The sequence below is a fragment of the Lissotriton vulgaris genome, chromosome 3_1 (assembly GCF_964263255.1).
Source record: "Lissotriton vulgaris chromosome 3_1, aLisVul1.2, whole genome shotgun sequence".
NCBI classification, from domain to species: Eukaryota; Metazoa; Chordata; class Amphibia; order Caudata; family Salamandridae; genus Lissotriton; species Lissotriton vulgaris.
The window spans coordinates 2,090,490,864-2,090,503,579 of record NC_141689.1 but is presented as its reverse complement, the minus strand read 5'-3'; the positions used below and the strand labels follow the sequence as shown (position 1 = coordinate 2,090,503,579).

Below are 12,716 nucleotides of genomic sequence, written 5' to 3'. Positions count from 1 at the left end.
TAGATGAACTTACTAGCGCGCTCAAGGACTAACCCCTCTGTATATCCTCGGGCCCGGATGGTCTTTCGGTCTCTTTCTATCGCACATTCCTCCTGCAGATACAAGAATATCTGCTTGGCCTTTTTAATTCCTTTTTTGATGCTGAAGGACCCTCCACTTCTATGGCGTTGGCCAAGATCGCACTGCTCCCTAGCCAAGGAAGGATCCCACGTTGTGCTCCTCTTTTCGCCCCATCGCGTTTTTAATCACGGCTCTCAAACTCCACACTAAAATTCTGGCCAAGCGTCTTGATCTACATCTGCCTGGGTTTTTCGAGCCTAATCAGATTGGCTTCATTCGTCACTGGCAGGGCGCGGATAATGTGCGACGCATCGCTCACTTAGTCGGGAAGGCTTACCACTGAAACATACCCGCATGCTTATTGTCACTCGATGCTGAAAAAGCATTTAACCGAGTTGGCTGGGCCTTCCTACGGGCCATTTGACATAAGATAGGGCTGGGACCCCAGATGATTGCCAGGATCATGGCGCCTTTCACCTCAAGCCCAGGTTGTATTCATGTCTACAGGGGCAACCGGCAGGGGGGCCCTTTATCTCCCATGTTATTTGCACTTGTCGTAAACCTCTCGCCATCCTGACCCGCCGGTCCCCTGACATTACAGGCATTGTTCTCAGGGGAGTGGATGACAAAATCACCTTGTTTGCGGACAATCTCCATCTTACATTGTCTCGACCACGATCCTCTTTGCCCGCCCTTCATACATTGCTTCAGTCTTTTGAAATTGCCTTGGATCTTAAAATCAATCATGCAAAATCTTACAGTCCCTGTTTTTCGAGATTCCCATTCTTCAGTCCCTTGTCCCATATCAATGGCCTTCACACCCCATTTGGTATCTTGGTCTCAACCTGACTCCTAACCTTAACACGTGGTCGCAAGCCAATTGGCAGGAATGTAAAATGGCCGTTCTGGAGGATCTACGAACGTGGAGATCTCTTCCTATCTCCTCATTGGGCCGTCTGAACGCGGTTAAAATGTTGGTACTGCAGAAAATATTATATTTATTTCAAACTCTGCCCACACCTTTTCCACAACACCAAATACAGAACCTTCAGTGCAAGCTTACTAACTTTATCTGAGGAGGGCAATGGCTACGCTTTTCTAATAAAATATTTATGCTACCTTAGGACGGGGGGGGCAGTTGGCTTGACCCAACTTACTGGAGTATTATTGGGCCTCACATCTCTGTTTTATTTCGGAATGGGTCGTGCGGGAGAGCGAGATGGTTTGGTTCCCTATGGATCGGGCGGTGGCCTGCTGACCCATATGGGATCTTGCCTGGCTTTCACAGGAAGCATGCCCGCGCAGCCCTTATATGGCCATACCAACAAAAACTGTGCTGGACATTTGGGACAATCTGGAGCTATCCAGGGGTCTCACTTACTTTCCGTCACCTCACACTCCTACTGCTCGCAACTCCCCCTTTCCACATGCTCTACTTCCACACTCCTTCCTGGCTTGGTCAGAGGGGTGGTGCCGGACACTTCGGGACCTTTTCGAGGGCGACACCTTCAAGTCCTTCGACCAATGCAGATGGGACTTCCAGTTCTCTGAGCGGGCTGGATTACAATATCTCCAACTTCGGCTCTGGGAGCCACTCGTCCTTTCACCCCTATGAACGGCTGGTGCGTTCATATGATAAATCCAGGGGTCTGATATCCCGCACATACCAAGTCCTTCAACATGCCCCCGACCTACCCCTCATACATATCAGTCACGATGGCAGTCTAGCATCACGTCTAAACAATGGGAGCAACTATGGAGCGACATCCGAGGGTTTTCTGCAGCATTTCTGAGAGGGACTCTGCATATAAAGTCATGACACAAAGGTATTACACTCCCCATAAATTGCACAAAATGTTTCCCAATTCCTCCCCTGTTTGCTGGTGCTGTTCGAGTGCAACTGGGGAATTTCTTCACATTTAGTGGCATTGCCCACTATTGACCGCTTACTGGAAAGAGGTCCTCAGTCACATTAAACAGGTGATTGGTTACCCAGTGCTCAAAACCCAGACCACACTCATCTTAGGCCTTAAACCAGCGAACCTACTCACCATGACGCACAAGGACCGGCACCTAGTTCTACACATGCTTGGCACAGCTAAACAAACAATAGCATTGTACTGGAAGTAGGCTGAAACACCTCCAGTGAATGTCTGGTTCACCCGTTTGTGGCACACCATGGCAATGGAGCTACTCACGGCGCGACTACAGTTCCGCGATACCAAATTCACGAACTCTTGGCAACCGTTGATAGATTATTTTTGCAAGCTTGATCACGCCCATCTCCAACCTCTGAAGCTTCGGGCTTCACACCTCTTCGAGGACCACATACTCCCCTCCAACGCGGATAGACTCTGTGGGCCCAATAGGGATACTGCTTAAACTCCCCTTTGCATGGTACTGTTCCTAAGCGTTGCTATGATTTCCCTTGGGTCCTTCTCCACCCTGGGTTCCTCCATTCACAGGGGCTCTGTTCCTTGCTATTGGACATCTTGTTTACCTTGCCTACACTTCTCATCCCTTTATTCTCCTAATGAACCCATCACCGCAGAGCCCCTCCTCACGTTAGATGCCTTTTCTCTCTCCCAGAGTAATGTCCTTTATAAATGACAGCTTTGTAACGCGCCATTGCTTTGCCTTTTGTGTTTTCATTTGCTAACATATTGGAATTGTTAATGATGAGCCTCTCGCTTTCCTTCCTTCTCTGGTCTTCTCTTTCTCTTCTTTTCTTTTTTTCTACCTTCTCCCTTTTCATGATATTTTGATTGTTGTATTGTTTTGATCTGTATTTTCAATAAAAACTGATTTGAACCAAAAAATACACACCAGGTCCAAGAGGAACGCCTCTCCCAATTGGAGGTGAGTGCAAACCGGTTGGAACAGGCTGCAGACATAGAGGCAGGGGGTAACGCAGCCCGCCAGCTTGACCTCATAGGCGAAAAAAATCACCATATTTCCTTAGAATCACCCAAGCAGATGTGGAGGTCCTCCACAGCCCGGATATAAGGATGGGGGGGGGAGGGTGTGGCATAAAAATGGCACGCTCCTTTACTGGATAGCATCTCGCCCTTAAATCCACTGGATTATCCCCGAAATAGTGGATGCAGATAGGAATACTTTGCAGGCATCGGAAGCGATAGCCCAGACATTTGCGTCTTACTACAAAGGCCCCTATGCCAGAGCACGGAGTCTGGACTCAAACTCTGAATCCAGCTTCTTGCAGGGCCCTCCGCTGCCGCGGCTGCCGAAAATTGATAGTCAAATGCTTGACCAAACCCTCTCACAGGAGGAGATAAGCCAGGCCATTTTGGCACTGGCCCCGGGTAAAACTCCAGGCCCTTACGGCTACCCAGCGGAGTACTATTTGGTGTTTAGAGAGATCCTGACACCGCAGCTTCAGGCACTGTACACAGAGGCAATGGAAAGGGGAACATTTCCATGAGATATTAACATGGCTACAATTGTGTCCATCCCTAAAACGGACCCTCCCTACAATTTATGCTCTGATTACGTCTGTTTTCATTCATCAACACCGAAGTCAAACTGTACGCCATGATTCTCTCGATCTGCCTCAAGAGGGTAATCATGCCCTTAATACACCCTGACCAAAGCAGGTACAAGCCTCGCTGTAGTATGAGACATTGCTTGAGATGTTTACATGAGGCCTTGGCTCACCGTCCTCTCCTTCCACCATTCTAGCGCTCTTATTGATCGACTTCGAGAAGGCCTTTGACATGGTGGACTGGCTTTACTTGGAAACTCTACTGATCCGTGCAGGATTTGGGCTTGTGAAGGTGCAATATTCCTGTCAATCGGCCCAGGTCCTGACCAACGGGGTTCTGTCAGGTGAATTCAGCATCTGCAGAGGAACGAGGCAGAGCTATTCCCGCTCCCCGTTGCTTTTTGCTCTAGCTCTAGAACCATTAGTCTGGCTCATTAGATGTGACGCCAAATCCAAGGATGGCAATGGAGCGCATCCCATGAAAAGCATATCGCCCTGTATGCGGATGATGTGCTCTTATTCATGGCAGACCCTACTCTTTCAGGCCCCCAGTTGTTTGCAAATTCTTAAACTCTTTGGGGAAGCTTCCGGTCTGAAGCTTAATGATGCCAAATAAGTACTGGATCCACTTCACATTTCTCGGAAATGCGTGGAGTGGCAAACGAACATTCCAATCAGACGTCTTAGCTTTCGCTACCTGAAGATCGGGGTAGCAATTCACCCGAAATTAACCTGGTCCTTCAATCTTGCCCCATTTCTAAAAAGGACCAAAGATGATCTTCAGAAGTGGCAGGCTCTCCCGTTAAACCCAATGGGGAAAATCACACTGTACAAGATGATGATACTTCCCCGATTCTTATATATCTTGCAGAACATACCTCTCCATCTACCGCAGCAATGGTTTTGCGCATGAAACAGAATGTGGACCTTGTTCCTCTGGGTAAACTCGAGGCTGCAATTAGCATTGACCCACTGCAAAAAAAGCCTCATATGATGGTGGAATGGGAATGACCAACCTCTTTCTCTATTACAAAGCTGCACGCCTGTTGGTGATCAATGACTGGTTCTCTGGGGGTGGTCAGATCCGGCATACCAACTAGAACTGGAGACATTGGAATTCTTGCAGATACAAGCAAAGCATCCCCTATGATTTCCTGACTGTAACCAGGTCTGCCATTCTTGTCTGTCGCTCGGCGCTTCGACACACCCACTGGGAGACCAGAATCACACTGCAAACACCCTTGTGGCAGGGTGCATTGATGGGAGAGGTGGGCGCTGTTGGAGGTGTTCCATAAATGGGACCTTATTAGAATCACTGACTTTTGGAAGGGAGGTTAACTCCAAACAGTTCAATACCAGTAAATCACATACTACCTTAACTCCCAATGTTTTAAATACCTGCGGCTTCGACACGCCCTCATGATGCACATCCCCGGGGGTACCAGTCTTCCAGAGTTCAGTTCCTTAGAAGCCAAACTCCTTGTGGGGGAGCTGGGAAGGGGAGGGGTCTCCCAGAACTATAAATCCCTGGTTAATAACTCCTTCACCACGTTAGGTAATTTGCGGACCGATGGATGGGACCTTTGGAAGACGAGGACTGGAGGGGTGCCCTTATGGCCCTCTGGGTAATCACTGTCTCGACCAGGCTGAGACTGATCCATATCTACTATCTTCATTGCGCATATCTTACCCCAGTCCGGTTATACCGAGTGGGATGTCTTCCAACCCCGAGATGCACACGATGTATGAAAGAACCTGCAGACTTCTATTACATGACTTGGCCCTGTGCTATCATATCGAAAAACTGGGCGGAAGTGGTTGGTGAATTGAATGGGGTTCTGGGATGGGAGGTCCTACTCAAGTCCCAAGTTCTGCTCCTGGGGGTACTATAAGGCATAGGAGGCTCCAAACATCTCTGGGAACGGCCACCAAAAGGGACATAGTGACTACATGGATGAACCCCTGAGCCCCCCCCCCCCCCCCCCAACAGTCACGGGATGGCGGAGAGGCCTAGCTTGGTGCGCCGCACAAGAACAACTGGTATATGTGGCATGGGGATATCCAACCAAATATAAATGAGTGTGAGGCAAATAGCTGGGACTGTTGGGGTGAATGGGCGAGGATGGGATATGGGAACCTACAACTTTGGACTTACTGTCTGATTGCAATGTGATCCTACTGTATTGCAAGCGTGGTCAGACCGGTATATCATATGTGGTGTATGTCAAACAGGGGTGAGCAATCACCATGAACTGTCATGTCTGTTTGTTTGATAAAACCCAGTAAATTTGAATGTCCAAAAAATTATACCATGTTGTATATTTCCTAGTCAGTTTGGTTAAAAAATCCTATCGGTGGAGCATTGGAACAACGAGAACTAACAGAACGTGGGCAGCACATTGCGAATGATACACCCCTGTGTTAGCTTATGTAGGGAGGTTTAAGCTCTATTATACTTTAGCATTTCTACATTGTCCCTGGTAGAGTCAATCTTTTTCAGACTTCTCTTAGTCTTTGAAACAAAATAACTGGTCTACAGGGCAACTTCCTGTCAGGATCCTCTGGGACATAAGAAGGCCTGCAACCCCCCAACGGCATTAGCCATACTGTAGATAAAAGGACCCCCATTCTGGACTGTCACTTTGACTTCTGATTTCTGGTAGACGAGAAATGTCATGATAGCTTTAAAGAAATACACCTGAGAAGCAGAAGAGGACATTTCCCTTGGTGAAAATTCCTAGTTTCTGTCTGAAATTGACCTTTAAAGGAGACTCTGTCCCTGTGAAGAGGCTGCACCAAGTAATAGGCCATGAAGAGCCTGAGGTCCCACTAAAAAGTAAGTACCCCTCTCTCACGTTTGTCAAATATCATTTTAGTTACTAAATGCAGATGTGCTTGTATTCTGAATTAGGTGCCTTCCCAATCTACATAACCTTGCTTTCCTTGTACATACTTAGCTGTGTTAAATAGTGGCTTCCATACCCACACCATACTCGAGATGAAGTCTCAACACTGATGTGCACAACATAACTAAGACTTTTGTTCTGATATATATGCACACTTACTGCTTTGTCATAAGTAAATACAAACTCATCCAATAAATATGCATAAAAGCTGATCTATGTGTGTTTTAGTTACTTCAGGTTGAAGACGGCAAAGACAAAAGCTACACAGAAGTAAACATTATGAGTAACCCTGGGCGTAGGACTACGCTACACTCGCGGAGTGTGCGTAGCTCGCGCTACGCGAATTGCACGTAGCACAGTGCAATAACGCATAGCGTATCGGGCATTTTTTGCTTGCTCGCGGTCCTCAACGTCAAGTTGGTGTCTGCGAGCGAGCAAAATGAACATCCCGGCAAGACTTTTCCCTAGTTCGCAATCAGCAACATCAAGTTGCCGATCGCAAGCGTGAAAAATAAACCTCCCGGCGATGGTCTCAACGCGGGGAGGTCAGGTTTCTCATTGCGAGCGGTCGCATATGCTCGCGACCGTTTGCGATGAGAAACTACCAGTCGAGAGTTGAAAAAGCTGCTGCTCGAGTACAAATCGACTCGAGCAGCAGAAAATGACAGCTCGCACTGTGCAATCAGTGCAAACAGCATTTTCCCTACCGCACTACACAGTTCGCATAGCGCGAAGTGCACTTCGCGTAGCTACCACTATTCAAACTACGCCCAGGGTTAATTATGAGATTAAAACGTGCATAACACATTTTGCATAAGTTGAACTCTCACCTGTGATATGCCAGACTGTTTTTGCAAAGTCGCACCAGTAGACTGGGTCATCATTGACTGACCCAGTGACTGTCCAACAGACTGGGAGCTTAGTGACTAAGATGTAAAGAAATATTTTAGTTATTAAAATATCCTTTAAAAAGCGAGCCTTTATTTTTGTTGCGATAGACATGATTACTGTTTTTGTACAAAGATTAAAATACTTTTTCTTTGGCTAACCGCATTCAATTCTGGGAAGCTCCAAACTAGGAAAGAAAATTGTTTTGGCTTTTGTATAACGAAAAGGTTTTGTTAAGCTTTGCTAACACAGGCACAACATGGCCTCAAATAGTGCAAGATAACAAGTGCAGAGAAACAAGCAGCAGGAATGCATTGAACCCTAACATAGAAAACTTGAACAATACAGGTAGACATAGAACCCACTTCATCTCACACAAACAGAACAGGTACAAAGCCGGAAACAAATGTAAATGATTCATTGCACACAACACACAAAACGGGTAGCAGCAAAACATGACTCATTACATAAGCAAGTGCACCATTGCACCAAATGCATTGCTTGGGTGTCCACACCATAGGGCACACATAGACAGGGTGTTAACTGATTAGGTAGACCCAACTGTTAGGGCCATTTAGGGCAGGGAAGGGCCTTTGGCAAGACCACTCGCATCACTGCAACTTCAGCAAGCACCTATCAGGTAAAGGTGAGATGTCATCGGGGTGACTAGTACAGAAATCCTCAGTAACATTCCCCCAACTCACACGAGACATAGACCAACCGTATATACCCAACGTCAAACAAATCTCACTACTGCCACACACCACTGAACTATTGAATACACACTTCAACTCATGCTCATTTATACAAGCACACACTCCACGCTCCAGACAGGGCAGACCTCATTACCTATCACAACCATGACAAACGCCATCACAGAAACGCTGCTCTTAATTCCCTACATCCTTACATATTCTAGGTGGCCGTTCTGGCAGACTACAGCTTCCAGAGTGAAGCCCTCACACACAAGGAGGATGCAGGCCTCGTGGTCAAGAAGGAAGGAGGCATCGTGGCCATTTGTAAGTCTCCTTCGTCGGGGGTCACGGACTGGCACGATAGACATGCTCCGTGATGGTTTCTGCCAAGGCGGCCTTGCATCATAAGTAATCCAGCATTTACATAGACTACTCTAGTGCTAAACAAGCGCCGGACTGGCAGACAGCTGAGGGAACTGAGCAAGCAAAAGACACCTGGACTCTGATGTTTTTCTTTCAGCCTGAGGGGGAGGACGGCAGCCAGGCCTCGAAGCAACATGGCGGATGGCCTGAAGGAGGCTGCAGAAAGGCGTACAAGGGGGTGACTTTCTGCCGACAACATGACTAGAAATGCGCCTCCACGGAAGCTGGTGGCTATCAAAGTGGGTATATTCAAAACTTCACCCCACCAGTCCCCGTTGCTCTTTCTATTTGGAGCCATGAGCTAGGCCCAATTTTCCAGACCCCAGCAGCCGTGGCTGAGAGAAGCAGATGGAGCCCTTAGATTGATGGGGCACCGGCCAGGCCAACAGTCTGTAGTGGTGGCTGGCATCTCACGGAGCATAAAGTGTGAACATCAAATGGGCTTAACAGGAGCTCGGTCGTGACCTTCCCCGTCCATAAGAAAAGGAAGTACCGATCAGTGGCAGGGCAATCAATACTCATGGGGGCAGGCTGCACTCCCGTTGCGGAGGGCGCTGCCCGGGACATCTCCTGCACCACGGAAGGCTCCTGGAAAGGGCGGAGAGCAGCCCAGACACTAAACCCAGGCACCACCTGGCATTTGAAGAGGACTTGCACCATAGCGGCATAGATTATATCTCCTGGGTCCCCGCTGCACACTCACATATAGGTGTGTGAAGGGCATGCACCGCTGACACATTAGCAGCAAATTCTTTCAGCACTAGGGGTAATGCAGGCCTGTGAATGCTTGACGCACAAGTTACTACTTCTGTAACAATATATCTGTAAGAGACATTAGTTAGTGATAGATTCCTTACCTTAGAATATCCCCAGGCGTCAGACTGGATCCGGAAAATTTTGCGTAGCAATACCCCTGCGCGTCAGCAGGCGTCGTCCGCGGCTCCGCGCCCGTCGTCGGCGTCGTTAGCGCCGGAATGACGTCGTCGGAGTACTTAGCCCATGCGCGCTGACGTCAGTTCTGATACACAGCTTTTCCGCGCCAGATACGCAGAGCCATGATAGAACCAACACTGGTGCCATGAAACTAGTGCCCTGAAAGGGGATGACCTTAACCCTAGATATCGGTTCGCAGAACGGGGAGGATGGGTGGGTCGGTAAGGAATCTATCACTAACTAATGTCTCTTACAGATATATCATTACACAAGTAGTAACTTGTGCATCTGAAAGAGACACGTTAGTGATAGATTCCTTACCTTAGGTACCCAACAATACCAACCCCGGTGGTGGGTCTGCAAACCAATATTCACACCAGAAAGTCCTGAAGGACAGAACGGCCAAAGAAGCCATCCCTCCGGACTTGGCTTTCCAGGCAATAATGTCTTGCAAACGTGTGCAGCGAGGCCCACATAGCTGCCTGGCAAATATCCTGCAAGGGCACTCCTTGGCCCTGGGCAGTGGTAGTCACAGTGGCCCGGGTAGAATGAGCCTGTAGTCCCACAGGGGGTTCCTTCTTTGCCAAGGAGTAACACGCCTGGATACACAAGATGATCCACCGCGAGATGGTCCGCTTGTGCACTGCCTTTCCCTTCTTAGCACCCACGTAACCAACAAAGAGTTGGTCATCCACCTGGAACTGGCATGTGCGATCCAGATAGTAAAAGAGCGCACGTTTTGGGTCCAGACGGTGGAGCCTCTCTTCCTCTTTCGAGGGATGCAGAGGTGGAAAGAAGGTGGGCAAGGTAATGGACTGCCCGATGTGGAAGGCCGTGACAACCTTGGGCAGGAACGAAGGTCTCGTCCGCAACACAACCTTGTCCGGATGAACAGAGAGGAAAGTAGGTGTAGAAGAAAGAGCCTGGAGCTCACTCTCTCTCCTGGCAGAGGTGATGGCAACCAGGAAAGCAGTCTTCAAGGTAAGAAGACGGAGCGGACAGTTATGGAGCGGCTCAAAGGGAGCACACATTAGGTAGGTAAGCACAAGATTCAAGTCCCACTCGGGCATCACGAAAGGAACAGGAGGGAACATATGAGTGATGCCCTTTAAGAATCTGTTTACAATGGGGGACTTGATCAAAGAAGGCTGATCAGGTAGCCTTAAGAAGACTGAAAGGGCAGAAAGGTATCCCTTGATAGTGCCCAGAGCAGAGCCCTGCTGGACAAGAGAAAGAAGGAAGAGGAGAACCTCAGAGAGAGGGACATTGAGAGGATCCACTGCCTTTGCTGTGCACCATGCCACAAATCTGTTCCACCTGCAGACGTATAGCAACTTTGTGGAGGGACGCCTGGCTGCCAGAATGACAGTACAGACTTCGGGAGGCAAGTCAAATGGCCTCAACTGCCGCCGCTCAATCTCCAAGCTTGTAGGTGGAGACTGGACAGGTTCAGGTGGAGGACCGTCCCCTGCTGCTGCGACAGAAGGTCCTCCCGAAGAGGCAGACAAATCGGGGAATCGACTGACATCCTGAGTAGCTCGGGATAGCAGTATCTTCGTGCCCAGTCCGGAGCCACAAGGATAACCTGGGCCCGGTCGCACCTGATCTTCTTCAGCACTCTGGGCAGAAGTGGTATAGGCGGAAAGGCGTACAATAGACCGCAACTCCACTCGCGACTAAAAGCGTCCCCGAGCGAGTGCCGCCTTGGAAACTCCAACGCGCAGAACTGATGACATTGCACGTTCTCTTCTATGGCGAATAGATCTAACCAAGGCTCTCCCCACTGCTGAAAGAGGCCTTGCGCCAAGTCCGAGTTCAGACGCCATTCGTGATCCATCAGGCACCTTCGGCTGAGTTTGTCCGCCCTGGCGTTCAGAGAACCTGCCAGGTGTTGAACCACCAAAGTCACTCCCTGATGTTCCAGCCATTGCCAGTGGCGCACAGCCTCCTGGCACAGGGTCCATGACCCCACCCGCCCTGTTTGTTGCAGTACCACATGGCGGTGGTGTTGTCCGTGAACACCTGCACTACACTCCCCCGGACAGAGGGGAGGAATGCCTTCAGTGCAAGTCGGATCACCCGTAGCTCCAGAAGGTTGATGTGGAGCTGGGACTCCGCCGGAGACCAGAGACCCCTGATCTCCGCCTCTCCCATGTGGCCTCCCCAACCCAGGAGGGACGCGTCCGTCACAACTACGTGCTCCGGGTGGGGTAGGGAGAGGGATCTGCCACTGACCCAATCGCGGTCCGTGAGCCACCACTGCAGCTGTTTTGCAGTGCCCTCTGAGATCAAGACATGGTCGGACAAGTTGCCCTGATGCTGGGCCCACTGAAACTTCAGGTCCCACTGCAGAGCCCGCTTCCGCCACCGGGCGTGATGCACCAGAAGGATGCAGGAGGCCATCAGCCCCAGAAGCCGCAGCGTCAACCTGACAGAGACCCGGGATAAAGGCTGAAAGATCAGAATCAGAGCCTGAATATCCCAAACCCGCTGTTCGGGTGGATTAGCCCGAAACTGCGCCGAGTCCAGAAACGCTCCGATGAAGAGGAGCTTCTGAGAGGGACACAGGTGTGACATCGGCACGTTGATGGACAACCCCAGCAGATGCAGGAGATCGGCCGTAGTCTGGAGGTGGTTGACGACTGGGGCGAGCCCGCCTTCAACAACCAGTCGTCGAGGTAGGGAAAGACTGAAACCCCTAACCTGCACAGATGGGCTGCAACCACCGCCATCACTTTGGTGAACACCCGTGGGGCGCTGGTAAGGCCGAAGGGGAGCACGGTAAACTGAAAGTGCTCGTGGCCTACCGTGAACCTGAGGTAACGCCGGTGGGCCGGCAGGACGGGGATGTGAAAATAGGCGTCCTGCGAGTCCAACGCTACCATCCAGTCCAGGGCAGCTAAGACCTGAGCCAGAGTCAGCATCTTGAACTTCCGTAGATCCAAGATAGGGCGTAGGCCCCCTTTGCCCTTCTTGGGTACCAGAAAGTAGAGGGAGTAACAAACACCCCCTACTTCTGGCCCAGGAACACGCTCAATGGCCCCCTTGACCAAGAGGGCCGTGATTTCCTCTTGCAGAAGTTGCAAGTGATTACCCGACATGCGGTGGAATTGCGGTGGCATGGCTGGAGGGGTCGCCTCGAAGGGGAGGGAGTAGCCCCTTCAGACGATTTGCAGCACCCTCCTGTCCGACGTGACGGTGCGCCAGTGGAAGAGGTGATGGCGAACCCTGCCCCCCACTGGCGTCACATGTGCCTGAAAGCACAGACTAGGAGGGTTTTGAGGCAGGTGCTGCGGGGAAGGTGTGGAC

General features: G+C 50.0%; 1 protein-coding gene across 1 annotated transcript in view; it reads right to left on the bottom strand.

The window, feature by feature from the left end:
• The window catches only part of CLOCK (clock circadian regulator), a 1,177,342-nt gene that overhangs the window by 208,259 nt on the left and 956,367 nt on the right, over nucleotides 1-12,716 (bottom strand). Inside the window, exon 17 of the mRNA XM_086962635.1 lies at nucleotides 7,299-7,394. Coding sequence (XP_086818761.1) covers nucleotides 7,299-7,394 — 96 coding nt within the window. The remainder of the gene's footprint in view (nucleotides 1-7,298; nucleotides 7,395-12,716) is intronic.